Source organism: Lycium barbarum, chromosome 10, assembly GCF_019175385.1.
Source record: "Lycium barbarum isolate Lr01 chromosome 10, ASM1917538v2, whole genome shotgun sequence".
NCBI lineage: Eukaryota > Viridiplantae > Streptophyta > Magnoliopsida > Solanales > Solanaceae > Lycium > Lycium barbarum.
Genome location: NC_083346.1, coordinates 111,767,382 through 111,794,394, shown reverse-complemented (window position 1 = coordinate 111,794,394; position 27,013 = coordinate 111,767,382). Strand labels below are relative to the sequence as shown.

General features: G+C 36.9%; 1 protein-coding gene across 1 annotated transcript; it reads left to right on the top strand.

Moving 5' to 3' along the window:
* The first annotated feature begins 17,663 nt into the window (after positions 1 to 17,663).
* On the top strand, positions 17,664 to 22,215 carry LOC132615776 (UDP-URONIC ACID TRANSPORTER 1-like). The gene is made up of 4 exons (XM_060330374.1): positions 17,664 to 18,422; positions 19,878 to 19,981; positions 20,904 to 21,132; positions 21,752 to 22,215. Exons 1-4 carry the CDS (start codon positions 17,970 to 17,972, stop codon positions 21,896 to 21,898), a joined length of 933 nt encoding a protein of 310 aa, XP_060186357.1. The 5' UTR covers positions 17,664 to 17,969; the 3' UTR covers positions 21,899 to 22,215.
* The last annotated feature ends 4,798 nt before the right edge of the window (positions 22,216 to 27,013 follow it).

Here is a 27,013-nt window from a genome sequence, read left to right as displayed (position 1 = left end):
GAACGATTATTAGCTGCCCAGAGCTGACAGAAGTCGTATGCCGATAAATGACGTTGACCGTTAGAGGCCCAGATTGGCGACTGGGTATTTCTGAAGGTGTCGCCTATGAAGGGTGTAATGAGATTCGGTAAAAGGGGTAAGCTTAGTCCGCGGTATATCGGGCCGTATCAGACTATTCGAAAGATAGGCGAGGTCGCCTATGAGCTAGACTTACCATCCGATCTGGAGGCAGTACACCCGGCATTTCATGTATCTATACTCCGTAAGTGTGTTGGTGACCCTTCCAAAATATTTCCAGTAGAGGATATTCAGGTTACGGAGGACTTATCTTATGAAGAGCAACCTGTAGCTATTCTGGATCGTCAGGTGAGGAGGCTGCGTACTAAAGACATACCCTCTGTTAAGGTCGTATGGCGAAACAATAACAGAGAAGAAATGACCTGGGAAGCAGAAGACGAAATGAAGAAGAAATATCCTCACCTGTTCCCTGTGTCTCCAGGTAAAATTTAAATTCTGTAATTGATTACATTAATCAGTAAATACTTTATATGTGCTACCCATATAAAGGACCTCCCCTAAAACGTTTGTAAAATCTATAAGGCTAATTTAACATTCGAGGACGAATGTTCTAAAGGGGGGGAGAATGTTATATCCCGTGTTTTTGCGCATTTGGAAAATTTGGAATAATCTTGCCTTGTAGGAAATAAGGCTATGTTTTATTTTATTCAACATATGTGTGATATTCATGAAAAATATTGATGCGGAAATACGGAGGAAGGCCAAGGGCAAAATTGAAATTTCGGAAACTAGTTTCGGGAATTACAATAAGATTCATCAATTATTGGGCTAAAAAAAATAAGAGTAATTGAGGCCCAAAGCAAGGGGGTGGCCGGCTATGTTAAAATAAAAAGGGCCCAAGCCCATGTTATTAAAATCATGTGATAAATAACTTAAAGGGGACTTATTCTTCATTCATATTCAAGAAAGTTCAAGAAAAAAAAAAGAGTGAGAGCCAAGACAAGGCCATACGACCATTAAGAGAAAAATTGAAAAAAATTCCAAGTCCTTCAATTGTGATCCTAAAATCTCTTTCCTTTTGAATTCTTATTAAGTTCAGGACGCTCTCCAACGTGGTATAATTAGTTAAGCGAGAGAACTACGTTTTGCGGCAAGTGGAAATTTGAAGAAAAGGTATGATTCTATACTTTTATGTTATGGAAGAAGTATATATGTTATAATGATTGGAATTAGATGAGAATTATGGAATTGTGGTGTGTGGGTGCATGGCGTGTGTGTGTGTGGAGTGTGTGCATGGCCGTGAGCCATGGTGGTGAAGGGGAGAGATGAATTAAATTTTATTTAGTTTGTTAGTTGTGTCGTTGTGACATTTATGACGTAAATAAAGGTTTAACGAGTTGAGTTGGCATTGAAATTGGTTGTAGGTTGTTATGGGAAATTATGTGGTTTTTATATAATTTTTATATAATTATGAAAGTAAGATTCTAAATGTGAATTATGGTTGTTGTTAATGAACTTGGAAGATAACAATGCGATTTGATAGTTTCGTTGCATTTGTAGAAGTTTCGGATGGAATATGGAATTGGCGGGATGGCTTGAATCATTGAATATTGTTTGAAATACTATTGAATTATGTTTGAGTAATCTTGAGTTAGTTAATGAACATGGAAAAATTTTGATATTAGTTTGATAGTGTGAAGTTGGAATGGAAATGTTGCATTATGTAGAAAAGAAGAATAAGTATGTTGAATGTGTTTTATTGTGGTTGTTGATGTTGTTGGGATTGTTATGGGTGTTGATTGTTGATGTCATGGCCGAGTAAATTCTCGGGGATGTTGAATTTATAGGGGAAATGCTGCCGAAATTTCGGTAGACAATATGAATTTAAGATTGAAATTCTAAAAGCGTATAACTCACATTTGGTAACTATGACCAATTGTAGATTTTGGAGGAAACGAGAGGTGAGTTTGGGCGAGCGTAAGACGCAAGTAAGGTATGTAAAGCCCCACCTTTTCTTCTTTTGGCATGTCCTAGGTATACTAGGTTTGGATTTGAGCCTCGGGGAATATTCTGTTCATAGAAATCCGAGTTTACTTTTAGCACTATTCCATTCAGTAAAATTGAATTAGAACTTTGACATTTTGTTGGAAAGAATGTTCAAACATTCGTAACTTTCATAAACATGACCGAATCACCCCTAAGCTTTCATGAATGACTCCATAAGGTCTAATGTTTGTAAATTACGTACGCCACCTCGACTTGACCCGAGGTGGGCCCACTAGTCCCGAGACCTCCTTCGTTTGTCTTACTTGATCTATTTTTGTATGATATAAAAAGGGGACTTTTACCTATGGATTTAAGGCTCCGTTTGATTTGCTCCATGAGTTATTTGAAAGCTCCTTAACGTGAATGATATTAAATTTTCAGAAAATGGCTTAGGAGGTATTTTCCGAAAGTTTTGTAAATCTAAAGGCTCACACCTTTTATATACTAACTCCGACAGACTCGATACTTACTTTGAGCTTTCTGATCTCAACATATATGTATGTGTATTTATTTGTCGAGCCTTGGAATTTAATTGTGTATATGCATATGGTTTCCGCACTACTCTGCTCGTGCCTACTACTATGATATCGTTCGCCGGTTCCCGGGCCGGTTTTGTGATCGTGCGCACTATGACATATTCGGCAGTATGATGTGTTACGGTTCCTAAGAGGTCCATAGGGTCGGGTACCGTTTGCATACGGCGTTATGATGTGATATGGCATTCGTTATGATTTGATGATATGATGTGTGTTGACACCCAATTTTGTCCCTCTTTTATTTAATTTACTCGGGTTTCTAAATTTACTGACGAGCTAAATACTTTATTTTTTACAATATTTTATTGCTATTACTATTAATATCACTACTTTTATTTTCAACATTATGAGCATTACTTTATCACAAATGTTAAACGGTTAGTCATCGTTTCGTTTTCGGGTTTGGACTCGTTAAATTAATTACAAGACAACGCTTTGTTAAATCATTATTTTTTATATATTAATTGTCTTCGCATAATATATGTTGTACTAGTTATTAAATTAGAAGTCCAAGAATAATTAAATAGAGGGGAAAGACCAACAATTTCAGCCAAATAAATGGCCCAAATAATCAGCCCACACGTTTTAATCGAACCAGTCCATGTCTTCAACAGACCAGCCCACATTATTCCCTACCCAAAAAAATAATTCAGCCCATTACCTATTTCCTACCCGGTCCAGCCCACACCACATCATCAGACCCGACCCATTTTTTATTTCCTAAACCTAAAACCCTTCATGCCTCCCTTCTCTTCCTCTTTCCCTCCCCATTTTCTCTCTCTCTCTCTCTCTCTCCTCCTTCCTCAAAAAACCCTAGCCGCTCCCCTTTCTCTTTCATCGTCACCTCCATCCTCACCCACGTTACCTGCTCCTCTCCACTTCCCCTTGTCCCCCACGCCTCTGTCTCCTCTGTTCCCCGCTCTTCTCTCTTATACGCTCCTCTCTCTCCTCACTCTATAAATTTAGAAGGATTACTCAGTTGAAAGGGGGATTTTCTCAGGTTTTCGGAGGATACACAAGTTTCCTATCCTCAAGTCTTAAGCTTCGTTTCTACTCTAGTCTTGATTTTCTTTTAAAATCAGAAAAAACCTTCTGTCGAAAATATAAGATTTGGGACTGAAATCCTCATCGAAAAGATAGCCTCGTTCTGAAAAATAGCCACATATTACTCTATTTTCACTTTCCAATCTGAAGCTTTAGTTACTTTAATCGATTTCGAGCTCGTCGTGTTCGAGTAGATTCGTGACCGTCGACACCCACTTCACTGCACCCACAAAAGCTCACGAGTCCAAGCGACTTGTCATATTCTCCCGCATTTTGGCGTTGGGCCAAAAGCTCAACACGACTCCTCTCGAGTCACCCCCATACAGTAGCAGCCAATCCGCAGCCAAACAGGGAAATAAAAATCTGGGCTGAAGCCCAATAGGCGTGACAACAGCAGCAACACATATAAAAAACTGTTACTTGGCTGAAGCCCGGCTGCAAACAGATCACAGCAATCCAAATGGGCCAAGCCCATTTACCTTATATCTACCCCTCTATTTTTTATTTCTGTGTGCATTTAACTTGTATTGTATGACTAACATTTGTGCTTATTAATTAAGATAAACTTTAGTAACATTAAGGGTCTTAGTTTAGTAATGGGTGGTTAATTTCACAAATTACATTCACTTCTATTTTTAAAACTATTTATAGTATCTATAACATTTATTTGAGTAATTAATTTTCAAAATAGCATGACTACATCTTTTGGCTAAGAGAATCATAATTTATGTTTACTATCTTAGAAGTTTAAAACGTCACAAAACTTACACTAACGTTAGCTTATTCTGAGAAATAAAAAGCAAATTAGTTTCAACGGATAACTTTTTCACTAGTTCCTTTCCAACACTTGAAATACATATTTGTTTAAAACAACCTTCGCACAATATACGTTGAACTAATAATCTTTCTATAAAACTTTATTAAATAACTCTTTTAAATTTGTTAGTCATTTTCTCCAAAAATATATAAATATTACACATCCTGTTTCTTTTAGTTCATTTGTAACTAAACTCTTTTATGCAACTGTTACTTTTCTACAAGTTTTATTTTTAATAGCATTCTATTTCTGTCCATAACTTTAGCAATACTTACAAGATATTTTCTTAAATATTTAAATATCACATCTACATATTTAGCCTTAATTAATTAATATAAGTTCGGTCGGTTAACCATTGTTAATGGGTCTTAAAGGATGCCTAATACCTTCCCTTTAGACTAATTTAACCCTTACCTAGAATCTTAAGTTTCACAGACCTTAAACAGAGATAACTTTAAAAAATAACTTTAATAAACTTTAGGTGTCCTAATTCACCATAAATAATTAGGTGGCGACTCCTTAACAAATAACAAAAATAGGAATCACCAATATGTTGTACTCTACTTTAACCCGGTTAAAATAGGGTATGACAACATGGCGACTCCGCTGGGGATGTAGAAAGGTTCTAACCATAACAGACTTAGATTTAATTAGGCTTTGTGTGCTAACTTAGTTACTTTATTTGCTGAAACTATTTTCACATGCTATAAACTGCTTACATGCTATTAATTGTTTGTTTGATATAAACTGTTTAAATGTTACTGCTTTGATAAACTGTCATTCCGTTCATACTTCCTACACTCCTGGAAAATTCACACAAATTCACACACTTAAGCGGTTTCTCGGTTCGTGGTCGTGCACTACTAAATCACCCTTTAGTTGGATTGATCTTGTGGATTGAGTCGATCGGCAGTGCAGTCGACGGCCACGGACCTTCCACTCCCGAGTTGTCCACTTGGGGGAGCCTTGTGTCATAGGAAAACAACTCTTAGTCAGCCTAAGATAGAGCTAAACCAACACCCTTTATTAGGTGCATACATTTCATGACCTAGGAGGTTTAATACCCTTGGTGTATAAAGCTCATTAGATGACTTTACCCAAACGTCCAAGCGGGTTCACGACCCCGAGTGACACTAATCATACTTTATGTGCATGTTTGAAGGATAATTGTGCCTAAATATTGACTATTTGCTTTAATTAATTAAACTTTAGGGGGGAGGGAATGACTAACGTTTCTATGACAGGTATGGACTTCACATTAGAGTACGTCCGTGATCAACGAATGACGAAGACCAAGGGCATCACAAAATGGAGCTAGATGTCATATTTACTTTACTTAAATTAGAAAACATTTTATATTGTACTCATTTGACATGTAATAAATATTACATTATTTTTTGTACTCTATTTTGGGAAATAGAATTTGTTTAATTAATCAAAAGCAATTGGATGACGTATTATGGCACACTTTACCCTTCAAACAAACGATAGGCCTACCTCTGGCACAAAGAGGTCACATGCATATTAGGACGCGTTATTGTTTGATATACTTGTTTGACAACTTGTTTGACTCTATTTGATAAATTATTTGCTACATGCCTTACTTGACTTTACGTGATCATGACTTTACCTAGACATATGTTAATGAGACTAACATCGTTTGCACTTTATGTTTTTGTTCATTTAATCCCCAAAGAGTTGATTCGTGTTGACACTCGAACTGGCTGACCATCCTTACCTCACAAGGTCAAAGACATCATCATTACCGCGACGTAGTTGGGTTATTCAAGGAAAAGAAATTATTATGTCTGATCCAGCCGCATCTATTTCAACTGGTTTGGAAAACATCGTGATCTCTAGTGATCCCCCCGAGACTTCCGAATACAGAACTACTATTCAACACGATGAACATATCGCCCGCCTGACTCAAGAAATTGAGAATCTACGTGGAGAACTAAATCGGGTTAGGGACTTGACCAATTTATCCATCACACTCCAAAGTCCACACCCTGAACCTAGAAATACTGCACCAAACCCACCTCGTTTTCCATCACTCGAATCTCCAGTTTCTGAACATTTTCCTCCACAAAACAAAGCACCTACCAACAACAACTTACTTCCAATCACCCCTGCCAATCCACCAAATCCATCATCCGTCTATACCCCTCCACAAAGTCAACCACCTACCTACACTACCTATGCTACTCCTAATCCACCACCCGTCAACCCACCAAGTCAATCGCTAGTTCCCACTCCCTATATTCCTACAACTATTCCTCTAAACCCACCAAACCAACCACCTGCGAACACCACTTATAACACACCCCCTCCAGTCCAAAACACTCCCACCGTCCAAACTTATCCAACCCAGCATATACAAGGGGGACATTTTGTCACTCCTAATGCACAATATGTTCCTCCGGTATATGCCGCAGACACGCAAGCCTTTACCAACTCAGTAACGGTCAGGTTCCAACCCGAGGTGGATCAATACGAGGAAATGGAAAAAGAAGCAAAATCTAGGGCAGACGATATGTTGCTCAAAGAGATCCACAGTCTCAAAGAAGCAATGAGAAACCTTCAAGTTGCTAGGGGAACTAAGAGTGTAGAATACGAGGATCTCTGTGTTCAGCCTGACGTCGATTTACCCGTAGGCTACAAACCGCCGAAATTTGATACATTCAATGGAACAGGCGACCCTCATACACACTTAAGGGCTTATTGTGACAAACTGGTTGGAGTGGGTAGAGACCAGAACATAAGGATGAAGCTCTTCATAAGAAGCTTATCTGGCGAGGCTCTTACTTGGTATACACAGCAAGACGTCCGTAACTGGCATGGTTGGAGTGACATGGCGCAAGACTTCATGGACAGATTTAGTTTTAACACTGATATAACGCCAGATAGAGTCTACATGACTAAGTTAACCAAGAAGTCAACTGAGACGTTCCGCGAGTATGCATTACGTTGGAGGTCAGAAGCGGCCAGGGTTCAACCCCCAATGAGTGATAGAGAAATGACTGCCACATTCATCGAATGCCAAGCTGGCATATTTTTCGATAAAATGCTAGGCATGATGGGGCAAAAATTCACAGAAGTTGTCTGAATGGGAGAAGCCTTGGAAGAAGGAATTAAATCAGGAAAAATTCAGGATCCTACAGTTTTGCAAGCAGTAAGCAAAGCTATTCAATCTGGTTCTATCAGCGGGATTAAAAAGAAGAAAGAAGACGTAGTCGCAGTCATGAGCATCCAAGGGCATAAGCCGAGCCAAGCCGTCACGTACTTTAACCATCCACAATAACCTTTCTACCCTTACCACTACACTGAACCCTACCAAGCTCCATTATCTCCTTACCCTGTCTATAACGCCCAAACAAATTACTACCAACCCCAAGCACCTCCATATCAAAACCCACGTCCATATCAATCCGTTCAAGCTCCAACTTACCAAAATCGACCACACACTACACCTAAAGCCCGTCCAAACCATGACATCAAAAATACCCGTAAGTACACTCAGATCGCTGAACCCTTGGCTCAATTATTCGAAAGACTGAAAGCTGTAGGTCTGATACAACCGGTTGAAGGGAAAATTCCCGATCTTATTCCAAGATGGTTTGATGGTTCCAAGCGTTGTGCATACCATTCTGGAGTTGCTGGGCACGACACTGAGGATTGCTTTGGTCTTAAAAACAAAATCGAAGCCTTGATCAAGGAAGGAGCGATCCAGCTCGCTAAAGCTAAGCCCAATGTGGTCAACAATCCTTTACCTGCTCACGAAGATGCCAAGATTTGAAATAATCCAGTGTGTCAATTGGAAGGGTGGAAAGGGGCATGTCATCAACTTTTGTCGCTCCCGTGGGAACAATCCAAAGACAAACACACATGAAGATTACTGCTACAACTACTCACAATACTGAGACATCGACCATACGGGGTGCCGAACTAGGAGAGACTATGAAGAATTGGACTTGGACTCCGTCCCTGATTCGCCGGGAGTCTTGGTAGTTTGAACATGTGGTGAACTTGTTTTTTAAATTGAGGCTTGAATCATGCCTAAAACTTTTGTTTGCTTTGCTTCATCTTTTGGATGTTTAATTGCAAACTCTATGAATGCATTTATGATTTTCGTTAATTATCTATTATTGTTATTTTCTACTTTATTTATCAAAGCTGCCAACTCTATGATTATGACATAAGATGAACGAATAGACAACATACGTCTCGAGAGAGTAACAAAGAAAACTAGAGAACAAAACAAAATTCCACTTAGAAGAAATTGAAATAGCCTATAGACAATGACACAAGCATGAAAGCTATCAGTCAAGAAGACATTGAAAGACAATATAGTTTGCAACCTTTCCTTTAATATACGTGCGAACTACGCTTGACCTGATTCCTCGGTGGATACGTAGGCAGCCCACATAGGGACTCGGTCATACTAGGTCAGAATTTTTGCCATTTGCATGCATACGAACTACGATGACCTGATCCCCATAGGGGGATACGTAGGCAGCCCACATAAGGTTCGGTTGCATTATAACAGAAAATCCAAAATCCTTATGCAAGGAAGAACTACACATAACCTGATTCCCTCGGCGGGATTCATAGACTATCAACATACGGGTCAACCACATTTAGGTGGAAATCCAACAAACCTTTTGCCATTTACACAACAGAACTACGCTGACCTGATTCCCTTGGTGGGATACGTAGGCAATCCACATCGGGTTCGGTCCCTTTATCAGAAAATTTCAAACCATTTCTATGTACCTCACGAACTACGTTCTGACCTGATTCCTCTGGTGGGATACGTAGGCAGCCTGCATAAGGTTCGGTCACACCATAACATAGGTCTAGTACACCCTTCTGAATCAAAACTGGGGCATATTTTGAAAGATTAGAGTTAGATATCGACAAGATTAAGGATATTAGACAAGAAGTATTTTAGACAAATGACGTTTCAATTGTTTCAGAAGTGTCACAATCTGAAGTTGGCAGAAATATTTTACAACTTACATACATATTTACATATATATCTTTCCTTACATACATATACTCACGTATATATCTTTCCTTATACATATACTTATATACATACCTTTCAAATGAAACACTTTCTTGCAATTGTTTCACTACTGTTCATCTACCGAGACTTGGACGAAGATTACAAGATCCAAACGAACAAGACGAATGGAGCGCCAACAACGTCAAGCTTCGAGTCAACACGAATCAACTTTCCCCTCCCAAACTAATAATTTTTCTTTGAGTGCAGGAATTAAAAGACCGCAAGACCGACAGCCAAGTCTATCAATCATGGCCGAAAAGCATCATTTGGCTCATTATGGCCTCGCCTCAAAAGCCATACGGCTTACTTCCAACTTTATCTTTTAATTTATTTTATTTTTATCACAATAATTTTATGACTTTATATACCTGTTTTTGTAGGTTGACGAGATTGAAGGCGAATTAAATCAGGATTACGTGTCCTTAATTTGGCCTGTCACGATACCATCAATATCATTAGCCGAGCGAACTGACTCTTACTTTACTCTCCATTTTATTATTTATTTTAAATACTTTAATGACTTTACTTTAAAATTTGTAGAAATCAATATCACACTCCGAGAATAACTATACACTTTAGGCTCGTCCGCCTTTAATAGGACATTTTAGGCTCGTCCGCCTTTAATAGGACACTTTAGGCTCGTCCGCCATTAATAGAACACTTTAGGCTCGTCCGCCTTTAATAGGACACTTTAGGCTCGTTCGCCTTTAATAGGACATTTTAGGCTCGTCCGCCTTTAATAGGACATCATTTCTTCAAATGCCCGCACTGCATATGCACTACTGCTTTCAAATGCCCGCACTGCAAAGGCACAGCACCGACATTGCATTATTACCTTCAAATGCCCTGCAAAGGGACAACATCATTGTTCGCAAACGCACAGCATTTAGGCTGGTCCGCCTTTAATAGGACATCTAGGCTCGTCCGCCTTTAATAGGACATTTAGGCTCGTCCGCCTTTAATAGGACACTTTAGGCTCGTCCGCCTTTAATAGGACACTTTAGACTCGTCCGCCTTGAATAGGACACTTTAGGCTCGTCCACCTTTAATAGGACACTTTAGGCTCGTCCGCCTTTAATAGGATATCATTTCTTTAAATGCCTCACACGGCATATGCATCATGTCCTCGAAAACAACCGGAGACATACATGGGTTTGTCCACCCTAAAATAGGATACATCGGGTTCGTCCACCCTAAAATAGGACATATTGGGTCATTCCACCCTAAAATAAGAATTCACATTTTTATCTTGAATTTTACAGGATTGGCGTCGAGTCTCCGAAGACAACCGGGGGAATCATTCGGCTATACAGTCTCATATGCATAAGCCAGACGGCTACACTATGACTCTACTCTCTACTTTATCATTCATTTTACCAACTCTAACGATTTTACCTTGAACTTTACAGGAATTATCATTAAGCCTCCGAAGACAACCGGAGATATATCATCGAGTCCCCGAAGATAACCGGAGACATCAGATGGCTACACAGCCTCACCTGCATAAGCCAAACGACTACACACTTACTTCACTCTATACTTTATCACTTTATTTCATCATCTACTTTACCTACTTTAACGACTTTACCTTAAATTCCGCAGATATCATTTATCATTGAGTCTCGGAAGACAGCCGGAGGCCTTACTACTATCACCTCCAACCGCAACTAGAGATATTATTACATCCTCGGCATACGCATCACACATTCATTCAAGTCCCTGAAGACAACCAAAGACAACATCTGGCCACACTGCCTCATTATAAGCCACACGGCTTCGCCCTCACTCTCACACTCATATTTACTATCATTTTGCACTCTTTATAATTTTACACTTTCTACTTTATTACTAATTTTGACATGAATTTCAGTTTCGGCAGAAAGTACAATCTGCAGAGACGCAACACAACGTGGAACTTTCTCTTACGTAGTGAACTGGGGCAAATGCTGAAGAGGAATATCAAACTCATAAGCAAAGGTCACGGATCTACTCTCGAACTTGACTCCGCCTACGTCCACAAACGTGTGATACGTAGGTTATCCAAAAAATCTTCTTTCATGTACACCGCCAAGACTCTACTCAATCAACTCATTTCATAAATCTCGTATCCTTTTCTATATCCCAGTGTCTCCATAACTCAACACTGGGACATATTTTTGGAGAATTTACATCGTGTCTAGTAGAGTCCTACTTATAGGTATGTTGCGCGCCACATGTATAATTAGGTGGCTATAAGCATATGTTCCATTCTTGAACGTTCTCGTCACCTGTCTACAACCCCCGGAAGATTATGAATCCACAAAAACTTTCGAACTACACATGGCCTGATTCTCGTGCAGCCCGAGATATGTAGGCAACTCAAAACTGAGATTCGGCCATAATTATCCATAATTCCTTCGGTCCTCAAAATATTTTCCATCAATTTTCCTAAACCGTACTTTCTTACAAATTCATATTCATTGGTCCAAACAAAATTGGCTACTACGTCAACTTCTTCGCCCGAAGATTCTTACATCATCTCCGGTCGAAGAGGGGCATCTGTTGACACCCAATTTTGTCCCTCTTTTATTTAATTTACTCGGGTTTCTAAATTTACTGACGAGCTAAATACTTTATTTTTTACAATATTTTATTGCTATCACTATTAATATCACTACTTTTATTTTCAACATTATGAGCATTACTTTATCACAAATGTTAAACGGTTAGTCATCGTTTCGTTTTCGGGTTTGGACTCGTTAAATTAATTACAAGACAACGCTTTGTTAAATCATTATTTTTTATATATTAATTGTCTTCGCATAATATATGTTGTACTAGTTATTAAATTAGAAGTCCAAGAATAATTAAATAGAGGGGAAAGACCAACAATTTCAGCCAAATAAATGGCCCAAATAATCAGCCCACACGTTTTAATCGAACCAGTCCATGTCTTCAACAGACCAGCCCACATTATTCCCTACCCAAAAAAATAATTCAGCCCATTACCTATTTCCTACCCAGTCCAGCCCACACCACATCATCAGACCCGACCCATTTTTTATTTCCTAAACCTAAAACCCTTCACGCCTCCCTTCTCTTCCTCTTTCCCTCCCCCTTTTCTCTCTCTCTCCTCCTTCCTCAAAAAACCCTAGCCGCTCCCCTTTCTCTTTCATCGTCACCTCCATCCTCACCCACGTTACCCGCTCCTCTCCATTTCCCCTTGTCCCCCACGCCTCTGTCTCCTCTGTTCCCCGCTCTTCTCTCTCATACGTTCCTCTCTCTCCTCACTCTATAAATTTAGAAGGATTACTCAGTTGAAAGGGGGATTTTCTCATGTTTTCGGAGGATACACAAGTTTCCTATCCTCAAGTCTTAAGCTTCGTTTCTACTCTAGTCTTGATTTTCTTTTAAAATCAGAAAAAACCTTCTGTCGAAAATATAAGATTTGGGACTGAAATCCTCATCGAAAAGATAGCCTCGTTCTGAAAAATAGCCACATATTACTCTATTTTCACTTTCCAATCTGAAGCTTTAGTTACTTTAATCGATTTCGAGCTCGTCGTGTTCGAGTAGATTCGTGACCGTCGACACCCACTTCACTGCACCCACAAAAGCTCACGAGTCCAAGCGACTTGTCATATTCTCCCGCATTTTGGCGTTGGGCCAAAAGCTCAACACGACTCCTCTCGAGTCACCCCCATACAGTAGCAGCCAATCCGCAGCCAAACAGGGAAATAAAAATCTGGGCTGAAGCCCAATAGGCGTGACAACAGCAGCAACACATATAAAAAACTGTTACTTGGCTGAAGCCCGGCTGCAAACAGATCACAGCAATCCAAATGGGCCAAGCCCATTTACCTTATATCTACCCCTCTATTTTTTATTTCTGTGTGCATTTAACTTGTATTGTATGACTAACATTTGTGCTTATTAATTAAGATAAACTTTAGTAACATTAAGGGTCTTAGTTTAGTAATGGGTGGTTAATTTCACAAATTACATTCACTTCTATTTTTAAAACTATTTATAGTATCTATAACATTTATTTGAGTAATTAATTTTCAAAATAGCATGACTACATCTTTTGGCTAAGAGAATCATAATTTATGTTTACTATCTTAGAAGTTTAAAACGTCACAAAACTTACACTAACGTTAGCTTATTCTGAGAAATAAAAAGCAAATTAGTTTCAACGGATAACTTTTTCACTAGTTCCTTTCCAACACTTGAAATACATATTTGTTTAAAACAACCTTCGCACAATATACGTTGAACTAATAATCTTTCTATAAAACTTTATTAAATAACTCTTTTAAATTTGTTAGTCATTTTCTCCAAAAATATATAAATATTACACATCCTGTTTCTTTTAGTTCATTTGTAACTAAACTCTTTTATGCAACTGTTACTTTTCTACAAGTTTTATTTTTAATAACATTCTATTTCTGTCCATAACTTTAGCAATACTTACAAGATATTTTCTTAAATATTTAAATATCACATCTACATATTTAGCCTTAATTAATTAATATAAGTTCGGTCGGTTAACCATTGTTAATGGGTCTTAAAGGATGCCTAATACCTTCCCTTTAGACTAATTTAACCCTTACCTAGAATCTTAAGTTTCACAGACCTTAAACAGAGATAACTTTAAAAAATAACTTTAATAAACTTTAGGTGTCCTAATTCACCATAAATAATTAGGTGGCGACTCCTTAACAAATAACAAAAATAGGAATCACCAATATGTTGTACTCTACTTTAACCCGGTTAAAATAGGGTATGACAATGTGTATGATGATACGATATGTTCGGGGTTTGTACGGAGATTTGAAACCTTCTGGAGTATGCTGTGCTGTGGCACCAGCGTCGAAGTGGTGACCACGTTCCTGAGCCTTATGCATGATTTTTATTTGCATTATGTATACATATGTTTTCAGCATGGATTTTGATGTACTGGTTCGATATTCACTTCCTGTACCCTTTTATGTCAGTCATGGTTTGGATTTCTGTACTCTATGCTTTACATACTCAGTACATCTTTCGTACTGACCCCCTTTCTTCGGGGGCTTCGTTTCATGCCCGCAGGTACAGAGGTTCGTGATCCGCCAGAGTAGGACACACATTCTGCTACTACAGAGTGCTCCTTTCCATTCGGAGCCCATCTTTTGGTATATATCTTCTGTCATGTATATGTTTCTGTATATTCGACTATTTGGGTACGGCGGGGCCCTGTCCCGTCATATGTTTCTGTTTTGGTTTGTAGAGGCCTGTAGTCATATATGTGGGTCGTGGGTCCTATGTGTGTTTGCTTTGTTTATGATTTGCGTCTTAATGCGGTCTTGTTTGTTATGGCGGCCATGGTGGCCCATATGTTTGTATATGTGCATATGTTCGGCGATGCGTATTCCGCCGCCCCTTTTGGCTTTGATATGATATCTTTGCACGCGCGACCGCTTAAGATAATATTTGATTTCAAATCTGTTTAAAATGATTAATATGAAATCTGAGTTAAATTAGAATATGACGAGTTAGTATGTAAGTTTGATTGGGGTGTCCAAATAGGGCACCAGTCGCGGCCCACGGAGCTGAGTCGGGACAATATGGGTGAATCAAGTAGTTCACATCGATTCACTCTAATGACCACTCGATTTAGTGCATACTAACTCAGTAAATCATCTTTCATGACTCAAAATACATCAAATTGATTAAGTATTATACATTGATCACTATATATCGTTGATTTCCCTTGTTTATCACTAAATATCATTGATTCCCTTTGTTGATCATTAAATATGGGTGAATCAAGTAGTATCTGTTGCAACAACTGTAGTATCTGTTGCAATAAGTGTAGTATCTGTTGCAACAACTGTAGTATCTGTTGCAGCAAGTGAGATACATGTTCCAACAAGATACTAGTCGCTGCAACAAGTCTTGTTACTAGTTGGATAAAACCCAACAAGTTACAGAGCTGTTGCAACAAATTCATTACTTGTTGAAAACTGTTTAGTAATTTATTAACAAGAATACACACATTTGTGATTTCAACACGATCAACATATCATATAAACCAAGTTCACAAACACTAAGAACATAAATTATCATTCTAAAAATGAACAATATTAAAATGTCATAAACTTCCAAAAAATAACTATTTTTGTGTCAACTGTTTTATATAAGATGCATTTATTTTTCCTCGTTCGCAATGATTCCCCGATTTCACGCCTCCTCTTTGTCCGCCTTCTTCCGGGTTTTCTAGGATCAATATATGGAGGAGGTATCTCTCTCTCTAATTCAAAACTTCTTTTCAAGAATTTTTTTAGGGGTGGGTGATGCAAAAAACAAAAAACAAAAAATAAAAACTTTTCAAAACTTTTTTTTTAAAACAATTTTTTTTCTAGGAGGGTGAGTGGAGTAAGAAACCAAAGAAAACAAATTTACTTTTCAAGATTTTTTTTTCCGGGGGGGGGGGGGGGGGGGGGAGGGGTTGGTGGATGGGGTGGGGGTGGTGCAAAAAATCAAAAACAAAAACTTTTCAATTTTTTTTTTAAATAAAATTAATTTTTTTGGGGATGGTAGGGGGTGGTGCCAAAAAAAAAAGAACAAAAAAACTTTTCAAAATCTTTTTTAAAAAAATATTTTTTTATAGGGTTTGGGGGTGGGGGGGGAAAGGGCGGGGGGAGGGTGGATGGGGTGGGGTTGGTGCAAAAAATCAAAACCAAAAACTTTTTTTAAAATAAAATTAATTTTTTAGGAGGGTGGGGGTGGTGTGGCGGGGGGGGGGGGGTACAAAAAACAAACAAAAAAAACTTTTCAAACTCTTTTTTAAAAAAGCATTTTTTTGTGGGGGGGTGGTGGGGAAGGGCCGGGGGGAGGGTGGATGGGGTAAGGGTGGTGCAAAAAACCAAAAACAAAAACTTTTTTTAAAATAAAATTAATTTTTTTGGGAGAGTGGGGGTGGGTGGTACAAAAAACAAACAAAAAAACTTTTCAAACTCTTTTTTAAAACAATATTTTTTTTGTGGGGGTGGGAGGTGGGGGGCAAGGTCAGGGGGAGGGGTGGATGGGGAGGGGTTGGTGCATAAAATAAAAAACAAAAACCTTTCAAAACGTTTTTTTAAAAATAAGATTAATTTTTTTTGGAAGGGTGGGTGGTAGTGGGGCGGGGTACAAAAAAAACAAAAAAACACTTTTCAAAATCTTTTTTTAAAAAATATTTTTCTTCGTGGGGGGTGGGGGGCAAGGGCGAGGGGAGGGGTGGATGGGTTGGGTTGGGGTGGTGCAAAAAATAAAAAACAAAATCTTTTCAAAACGTTTTTTAAAATAAAATTAATTTTTTTAGGAGGCGGGGGTGGTGGAGCGGGGGGTGGGTGGTACAAAAAAAACTTTTCAAAATCTTTTTAAAAAAAATATTTTTTTTGTGGGGAGTGGGGGTGGGGGGAAAGGGCAGGGGGCGGGGTGGGTGGCTGGGGGTAGGGAGGGGGTGGGAGCTGGGGGTGTGGGGTATTTTATGATTTATATGAGTTGGGTCAAAGTGTTAAAAACAAAACTTGAAGGTCAAGTGTAAAAAAACAAAGCTTGGGGTCAAAGTGTTAAAAATATAACTTTGAGGCAAATCAAAACAATTAAAAAAACTAAAGTTACTCTAATTTAATTTTTAAATCTTTTTATCACCTTTAATTAAAAGCCCCGCGTTACTAGCCCTCGAGAATTTATGGATTGTTAAGAGAAAAGGTCCAGGAGTCAAAGGAAGAGAGGAAAAGAAGAAAAATGACAATCATATATGCACAATTTCCCAAACACACAACAGAAAAAAAAAAAATCAAACCAAAGCCGCTCCTTTTAGAAGCAAATTGAATTTTGCCACAAATCAAGGAATACACACACAACTCCCACAAATTCACATCAAAGCTTCCATGATCGAAGCTTTCTCTCTTCCTTAATTTTTTTATGTTACAATTGTTTTTAGTATTTTGTGAGACTTTTCTAATGTTTCTCTGATTATCACAATTTATGTCAAATCTAACAAAACATTTGACAGAGATTCACATAAAATGCAATATAAGGACCAAAGAGTACATTTATTAATTAGATGTACACACATCATAATGTCTAAAGTCCGAATAGCTGAACTAAAGTTTAAACCATGCATTACTGACCCTCGAGAATTTATGTATTGTTAAGAGAAAATGTCTAGGGGTCATGGAAGGGGAAGAAAAGAAGAAAAATCAATTTCTTCCAACTACACACATCCCTACAAAAGTTCCTTAACACACAAAAGACATAAAACAAATAAAACCAAAGCCACCCACCTTTAGAAACACATTGAATTATGCCACCAAATCAAGAATCACACACATTGTTCCCACATCAAAAAAGCTTCCATAAATGAAACTATCTCTCTTCCTTAATCCAAAATCCAACAACAACCCATCAACCCCATTAGGCCATTACCACCATGTCCACAACACAATCAGAAAAACAAGCTCTTTTCATTACATCACTCATAATCTTTTGGTACTCATCAAACATTGGTGTCCTTCTCCTTAACAAACTTTTACTTTCCAATTATGGTTTCTCTTTCCCAATCTTCCTAACTATGTGTCATATGACAGCTTGTGCTGTTCTTAGTTATGTCTCCATTGTTTTCTTAAAGATTGTTCCTTTTCAAAGGATCAAATCAAGATCCCAATTTTTTAGAATTTCCACTCTTAGTATTGTGTTTTGTGGTTCTGTTGTTGGTGGTAATATTTCCTTAAGGTATTTACCTGTTTCATTTAATCAAGCGGTGGGTGCTACAACACCCTTTTTCACTGCATTGTTTGCTTATGTCATTACCATGAAGAGGGAAGCTTGGCTTACATATGGTTGTCTTGTTCCTGTTGTTGCTGGTGTTGTGATTGCAAGTGGGGTATGTTTACAAATTTGTATTTTTCTTTTTAATCTTTGTCTTGGATCAAGTGTTAATCTTTGTGTTAGTTTTGTGCTTTATTTGATTTGATCTGTTTTTATTTAGTTTTTGGGAGAAAGAGACATCTAATTATGAGCCTTCTTGGGATCTTGAGAAATATATAGTTTGTTTAATATTTGGAAAAAATCTTTGAAGGTTAAATTTTGCTAGTTTTAAAATTGTCTTTTTGGTACTAGCATTGGGGCCCGCATAAGTCCCATTTAAAAGGGGGAATCCTTAACAGGATTTTTTCCATGCTCAGTACTTGAACTCCGGACCTCTTATTCAGAGTGGACGGATCGTATTTATTCCATCACAACACTAGGTGGTAATGTAAATTTATTAGATCTGAGAATCTGTAGCAGTTATATTGGGTGCATTTTGCAACTTTGATAATGCTTATGAATTCTTCATTTTCAAATTCTTTTTTATTATGGTTATTTGATTATTTTTCTTTGGAATAAGATTTTTTTTTTTGGTTAAGAAATCTCTTCAATTGTGATAAAGATTATTCCTTTTTGAACAAAATGCTACTTTTTGGTTGAAGAAGTTTGTACAAGTTATCAAAGAAGTTGACTAGGAGTGGAACTTCTGTTCTTGTTCATGGTATGTGAAAGGTGACAATCCATATAGTCAGTGTGTGATGAATATGCTATTGGGAAATTCAGAGATTCTAAGCCTTTGAGGTGAAAAATTAAGATTTTATTTGATGTGAAAAGTGATGGATAATAGGTTTTAAGTTACTATAGAGTAAGCATGAATGTAATCAAACACTTCTCTGTGTCCACAAGGTAATGTCTAGGTTTCTTTACCTCTTTTGTACTGCTTACTGAAAAAACTCATCCCCATACAGAGCACGACAATCAGCATTCTCGGTAATTAGAGTTGTTACTAGATCCAAATTATATTCTTCAGATACTTGGAAGAACAAAATACTTCTCCGCGCGATAGATTAAACTGCACAAATTGGTTGTAAATCTGCTTACTATGGCGATTGGCAAGAATATTTACCAATAGAAAAAGCTTAAAACGTGCCACTTATTTAGAAATCTACAGAGAGTAAGTTAAGTTAGCTTCATTCTGCTCTAGCACTGGTTAAAGAAATGTTAGCTTTCTGAAGCGGCAAATATAGTTTGAACAGCTAGTCGTCCAAACATATGCCCAGAAGGGACGAAATGAAATATTGCTTCACTATAATGGCCACACACAAGTACTTTCTCTGCTTTATACGTTGGTCCAATTTATCCATTATGGTGAAGTGTTGATTCGATCTTCCAAGTCTTTACCTATCATGGAAGTAGAAAAAATTTCAACTGCTTTTATGATTATAAAATTTGGAAACTACTTAACATGCCCCTTTATTAGCAAATTATGAGATTTTTCTAATGTACTGACAAGTATGTCGATTGATGACAGGGCGAGCCTAGTTTCCACCTTTATGGATTCATTATGTGCATAGGTGCAACTGCTGCTAGAGCCTTTAAGTCTGTACTTCAGGGCGTCCTGCTTTCCTCTGAAGGGTAAGTACTTTGCTTTTCTGAACATCTGTGCCAATGTTGCTCTTTTGGAATAGAATTACAAGGATTAGACAGTGTATGATGACAGGTCGCATTCATTTTCCTTCTCGTATATGTCATTTGCTTGTTTCAGTACTACACATTCTGTTATGTTGCCGATTGGGTTGGTTGATAATACTACAAATATAATCCAACAATTTAACTTTTTTCCACTTTTTTAGTAGGCGTTTGGCCACAGATACCAAAAATAAATTCACTTTTTTTGGAATTTTTGAAGTTGGAGTTGTGTTTGGCCATAGTTTTTGAAATTATAGTTTTTGGTGAAATGTAGTTGTAAAAAAGTGAAAAAAGTGAAAAAAATTTAAAAAACAAGTTTTTGAGTTTTTGGTATTCCGGAATACAACTTCAAGTTGTATTTGGAATATTTATGGCCAAACGCCCAAAAGTGAAAAAAGTGAAAAAAAATTCCGGAAAAAAGTGAATAGTTTTTATGGCCAAACGGCACCTTTAGTCTTCTGGTACTTTAGCTTCGTCAAGTTTTGTCATTTTTTGTAGCAATTATGGCAAGTGTGCGGTACGCGGTGTGTATTTGTTGATAAAGTTAGGCTGAACAAAAGCCTGGCAATTGAAGTGGAGAAGGGTAGAGGGGCGGGCCCATTATCCGCCAGTTTCGAACCGTGCGCCACTGGCCCTCGGGAATTTCTCGGTTGTCAGAAAAAAAAAAAAAAAAGGATGGGATTAAAGAGAATGCAGATTTTGGTATTCATATCTGATAATAGATTTGGATTCATCTTTTGCTCCATAACTAATCAGTTGTCTCAGGTGTTAAAATAGGCGTGTGTATTTGGTTGATGAAGTTATATCACATTCATTTGTTTCACGGATACTTCTTACCAGCTCTTGCTAACTCGCCTTTTCTTTTCAGGGAAAAGTTGAACTCCATGAATTTGCTGCTTTATATGTCACCAATTGCCGTTCTAGTTTTATTGCCCGCGACACTCATAATGGAGCCCAATGTGCTAGATGTCACCGCGAGACTTGCCACAGAACATAGATACCTCGGCCTACTTATTTTGGTCAATTCTGCAATGGCGTATGGAGCCAATTTATTGAACTTCTTGGTGACAAAGCATACCAGTGCATTGACACTCCAGGTTTACTCTCTACTTCTCCATCTGCTTCCCCTCGTTCGTCCCATATGTGATACAGTCTCATTCAATGCTAAACGGACATGCACTGAAGTTTGTTTAATCCTCTGGTGTTTAAAATGTTAAAAGAGAATATGTGGTAACATGATAAATGTATATGACAAACTAAGTTGCTCAGAGTCTCCAAAAAAGTAGTTTTGCCCGTGCCGGATCCTTTGAGAATGCACTACTTTTGGAGGATCCGGCACACATGTCGGCATTTTTGAGGAGTCCGAACAAATATATGTCAAATGAATATGACATACTTTACTTGACAAATATATATGACAGACACCAAGATGTACTTCTTTTTTTATTTTGTTAACAGCAGCTACAATTATTTGATGACACACATTCATATATATATATGTATATGAATATATATTTTTGTACAATGATACGTATACAATATAATAGTAGTTTAATATTAGGTCACAACAAATTAATTTTCTGATAGTTCTAGCATGACAAGTTAGTTTTTTCTCAGAAATTATTCATGCAATTTCACATCATTATCACATTATATGGCGGTATCCATTGCTTTTGACTCATCCTGAACATCTTCATTCTCTTTCAACTTCCGTAGGTCCTAGGAAATGCAAAAGGTGCTGTGGCTGTTGTAATATCGATACTTCTTTTCCGAAACCCTGTAACTTTTATTGGAATCGCCGGCTATACGATGACCGTGATGGGGGTTGTTGCTTACGGAGAAGCCAAAAGAAGATACAAATGAGCTGACATTCGGCCGTTGTTTCTTCCCGACGAAGCCCCATACTGTTGTTTAGAGACATATTATAGACTTTAAGACAAATAGATTCCAGTGCTATCTTGTAGGTTGTAGCACATAGAGAGGAAATAGAAAAGGGACAGCCTCTAAAATCGTTGTTTAGAGGATCCATACGTAGAAAGCCTATTTGGTTCTAGTAGTTGAGCAAGGGAATTGTTCCGATTCATCAGTTAGTATTCTTTAGGTCCAGATGAGAGGATATATGCCTTTGTATCTTAATCTGATGTTAGTTACATTAATCTACATATGCCTTTGTATCTTAATCTGATTCATCTGTGACGCACCTAATCTACATATCATACGCCGCATTCTTACCACCAAACAAGCTCCGATGCCCTATCATTTAACTTTGTTGATCTTTTGACCCTTGATAGCAACAACGTAAATGTAAAATACGAATTATTTTTTAGATATAGTAAGATATAAAAGCCCCAACTCTAGTTAATAACTTCCATAGTCACTCTTCAATTGTCTAAATCCATGACTACCCACCTTTTTCCTAGCACAAGCCAAAATATCATAGGGCTGAATCTCTCTTTTCTTAAAAAAAAAAAAATCGCAGAATTCTTAATAAATGCTCTTTTTATTTCCAACTTTTAACCATCTGCACAAAAGGTGATAAATGAGAAAACCTCGTGAGGGTGATATTTTTGGACAACTTAATGGCTTCAATGCCATAGACTCTAACGTTGTTGTATATATATCAGTAGTATCTATTTAACCAAAAAAACAAAAAAAGATAAATGAGAAAACCTTTTAGTAAGCATAAGCTGGCTAAAGGATCACTTCACATCAACACCTATTATTGTGGAGATTGATGGCCTTCTGGTTAAACAAGAGTTGGAAAAATTGTACGACAACCACTCTTATTTTGATGTTATTATTCACTCGTGTGTGAACCAGTGTGTCATCTGTTAGCTCAGGCTTCGGGTTCTGTGTCTGATGCTATGGAGTGGATACTAGATCCCCTTCTATGATTCATGGTGTGCTCAACTTTGATTTGATTAATAATTGATCGGAATGTCTTTTTCAAAAAAAAAAAAACACACACACACACAAACACATATTTTAGCCAAACCTTCCTAGTTCTATATTCTTTTTGGTATAAATCCTAATCCATACTACTTTGTCTTGGGTAATTTTAGTGAGATGACCCCTTAAAGAATGTTTTAACGCCAATACTGTGTAAGATTAAAGTGGTTTAAGTTTAGCAATTTCTGGATAATGTTGCTCATAGAATTTAAATAATGATGAAGTATAGCACATTGATTTTTTTTATTTATGTTGAAAGACATAGTTTAAGAGGATTTTATTGAAAGTGTTATCAAAACAATTTATAGTTGATGATGTTTATTTTTTGGCCAATTTTGAAGCAAGTACACAATTAACTAAGACATCACAAGATAGATTACATTTGCACTAGACATTAAAAATCTATATCTATATTTTAATATTTTTTTATTATTTATATTGTTTTAAAAGCATTATAAAAGTTGGTTGACCAAAATATCCTTTAAATATTGAATTTATACTTGATAAGCTCTAATCTTATTTCTTTTCTAACATAATTCTTAAACTAATAACACTAAAAGAAAGTTCGAAACATATTCAATTAAATAATTAATTAAAAGAATAAAATTTGATTACAATTCTGAATTAAAATCTTAAAACTAGAAATACTAAACAACTCCTAGGTCAACGTGGCAATATTGCGTTAGGACTTAGGTCCTTCGTCAACAGACTCCGTGCATGGATTTGTCGTTGAATAGGAGTCCAAGTCTTAAAAAATTATAACTATAACCTAATATATTTAAGAGTCTTGGACAAAATAAAACTAAAGAGGCCTCAGATATATTTATAAGAATTCAAGCAACATTTTCGCAAATAACATTTGTGCCAGATATTCTCTTGAAAAATAAAAGGAAATAAAATCATTAAAAAGAGATAATTGGTGAAAAGGTGGAAGATGCCTTTCTATATTGACGTATAAATAGTCCAACTTTATTTGACTAGTATTTAATTTATAATTTTTTTTTCAAGTGGCTTATCAGTAGAGAAAAGCAAAGAGTGCTTAGTATAAGACAAAACTAGATAACTCACGTTTAAGTAACTAACAATATTTTATCTAATAATGTTAAATTTAGATGTTAGGTGACCACCCATATCACATGCAAGGTACAATTTATTATTTCAACAGTTAATATTATAAAAAAATATTAATATTATAATGATCGACAAGGTTTGAAGTTGAAGAAATTTTCAAGCAGATAGAGGGATTTTCCTGTCGTTATTAATAATAAAAACTCTTCACTTATGTTTTATGTATAATAAAGAAACAATTGATTAGTGTTGTTATCCTAATTTCTTTGGGGGCAAGAGGAAATTTTCCATCTTTGTCTTTTAATGTGAGAGTTCATTGGATGGCTTCTTCAACATTTTATCTCTTTTACTTAATTCAGTATTAACTTAATTCAGTAAATAGGGACGGCTGTGATTCTTGGAGAGAATTCGAACTTGTCCAAGTGTTTGGCAAGGAATGTGGAGTTATTCAAAAAAGTGACAGGACATAACGTGCAAGTCAACAATTCATAGAGACTAGTTATTATAAAAACATGAATATAAATGTTGGTTGACTAAAATATTCTTTAAATATGATTTTTATGCCTTTCAAATGCTAAATGGTCCTTAAAGAATACTTTCATGGTGGACAAAATTGTACTCCCTCCGGATAAAAAAGAATGTCCACTTAGCCCTTTTTTCTTGGGTCAAAAAGAATGTCACCTTATCAAATCAAGAAAGATTCAACCTTGTCTTTTCAAATTTGTCTCTATTAAGTGTTATGCGATCAAATTTCAATACCTATTTAATTTGGGGCAGTTTAGGCAAATTATATATTTTCTTCTAGGAGTTAGCATTTTCTTAAGGGGTGTGCAAATGGCTAAATTGACACTCTTTTTTATCAGAAGGAGTACTATCTAAATTTTCACCTAATTCGAATTTGCACGAACTTCGAATCCTAATCAAGTGTAGACTCTACAGAGAGTATGTCCCACATTTTCATGAAGTTCCAAATCAAACCAACATAAATTAGACGAACAAAGAATGCTCTCGATCACATTATCACCACCATATGAAAGGCAATTCACGTCACTGAATTCTTTTACAGTAGCTTTTATACCACATGCACACTGTATTAGCGAAGGAGTACTATCTAAATTTTCACCTAATTCGAATTTGCACGAACTTCGAATCCTAATCAAGTGTAGACTCTACAGAGAGTATGTCCCACATTTTCATGAAGTTCCAAATCAAACCAACATAAATTAGACGAACAAAGAATGCTCTCGATCACATTATCACCACCATATGAAAGGCAATTCACGTCACTGAATTCTTTTACAGTAACTTTTATACCACATGCACACTGTATTAGCGAAGGAGTACTATCTAAATTTTCACCTAATTCGAATTTGCACGAACTTCGAATCCTAATCAAGTGTAGACTCTACAGAGAGTATGTCCCACATTTTCATGAAGTTCCAAATCAAACCAACATAAATTAGACGAACAAAGAATGCTCTCGATCACATTATCACCACCATATGAAAGGCAATTCACGTCACTGAATTCTTTTACAGTAGCTTTTATACCACATGCACACTGTATTAGCGAAGGAGTACTATCTAAATTTTCACCTAATTCGAATTTGCACGAACTTCGAATCCTAATCAAGTGTAGACTCTACAGAGAGTATGTCCCACATTTTCATGAAGTTCCAAATCAAACCAACATAAATTAGACGAACAAAGAATGCTCTCGATCACATTATCACCACCATATGAAAGGCAATTTACGTCACTGAATTCTTTTACAGTAACTTTTATACCACATGCACACTGTATTAGCGAAGGAGTACTATCTAAATTTTCACCTAATTCGAATTTGCACGAACTTCGAATCCTAATCAAGTGTAGACTCTACAGAGAGTATGTCCCACATTTTCATGAAGTTCCAAATCAAACCAACATAAATTAGACGAACAAAGAATGCTCTCGATCACATTATCACCACCATATGAAAGGCAATTCACGTCACTGAATTCTTTTACAGTAGCTTTTATACCACATGCACACTGTATTAGCGAAGGAGTACTATCTAAATTTTCACCTAATTCGAATTTGCACGAACTTCGAATCCTAATCAAGTGTAGACTCTACAGAGAGTATGTCCCACATTTTCATGAAGTTCCAAATCAAACCAACATAAATTAGACGAACAAAGAATGCTCTCGATCACATTATCACCACCATATGAAAGGCAATTCACGTCACTGAATTCTTTTACAGTAGCTTTTATACCACATGCACACTGTATTAGCTTTGTAGAGATAATTTGCATCATTGGCAACCATAGTCTAGAAAATATTTGTTAACGAGATAATCTCATATATGTTGGACAAAACGGTGAAACTGCGTTACTCCAATCCATCTTGGAAACGGGTTATAAACCCATTCATATCAAATTAGGTTTCTAAATTGGTAATATCCAATGGACAAGAATTTCTTCCTCGAGCTAGTACTACCATAAATTAATTAAGAATGGAGCACATTAAATATATTTCCAAAGTAAACCTACTACACTATCTTCCAATATGAGAAACTACAGTCACTTGTTTGGTTTATCATGCATCGTTAACCAACTCTAACAAAAACAACCACCCAAGAATGCTCAACCATCTTCTTCTTCTTTACTCCTTTTAAACATTAGATCTTCCTTATGCATTCGACATGATATGTGGTATATACCATCTTCATATAACTTAAACACAGCCACAATCACTTTACCGTAGAAAAGTGAAAGAGGAAATCCTATCAAATCCTATCTATCTTACACTTACCTCTTCAGTTGTCATGTCCTACAACAGATTCTACCTTGAAATTTCAAAAATTGATTGGGAATTGGAATGTCGCATACCAAGATCAACGTGACTCTATAGTGGAAAGTACAATTGAGGCAGGTGAGTAGTATGGCTAAGTCTAACAAGGGTTATCGCGGAGCGTT

What these genes read in the sequence shown, in the direction of transcription:
- LOC132615776 (XM_060330374.1), top strand. Translation starts at nt 17,970, where the DNA reads ATGTCCACAACACAATCAGAAAAACAAGCTCTTTTCATTACATCACTC. An exon ending in GTCCTGCTTTCCTCTGAAGG is followed by an intron (nt 19,982 to 20,903) that starts GTAAGTACTTTG and finishes TTTTCTTTTCAG; the next exon opens with GGAAAAGTTGAACTCCATGA. An exon ending in CCAGTGCATTGACACTCCAG is followed by an intron (nt 21,133 to 21,751) that starts GTTTACTCTCTA and finishes CAACTTCCGTAG; the next exon opens with GTCCTAGGAAATGCAAAAGG.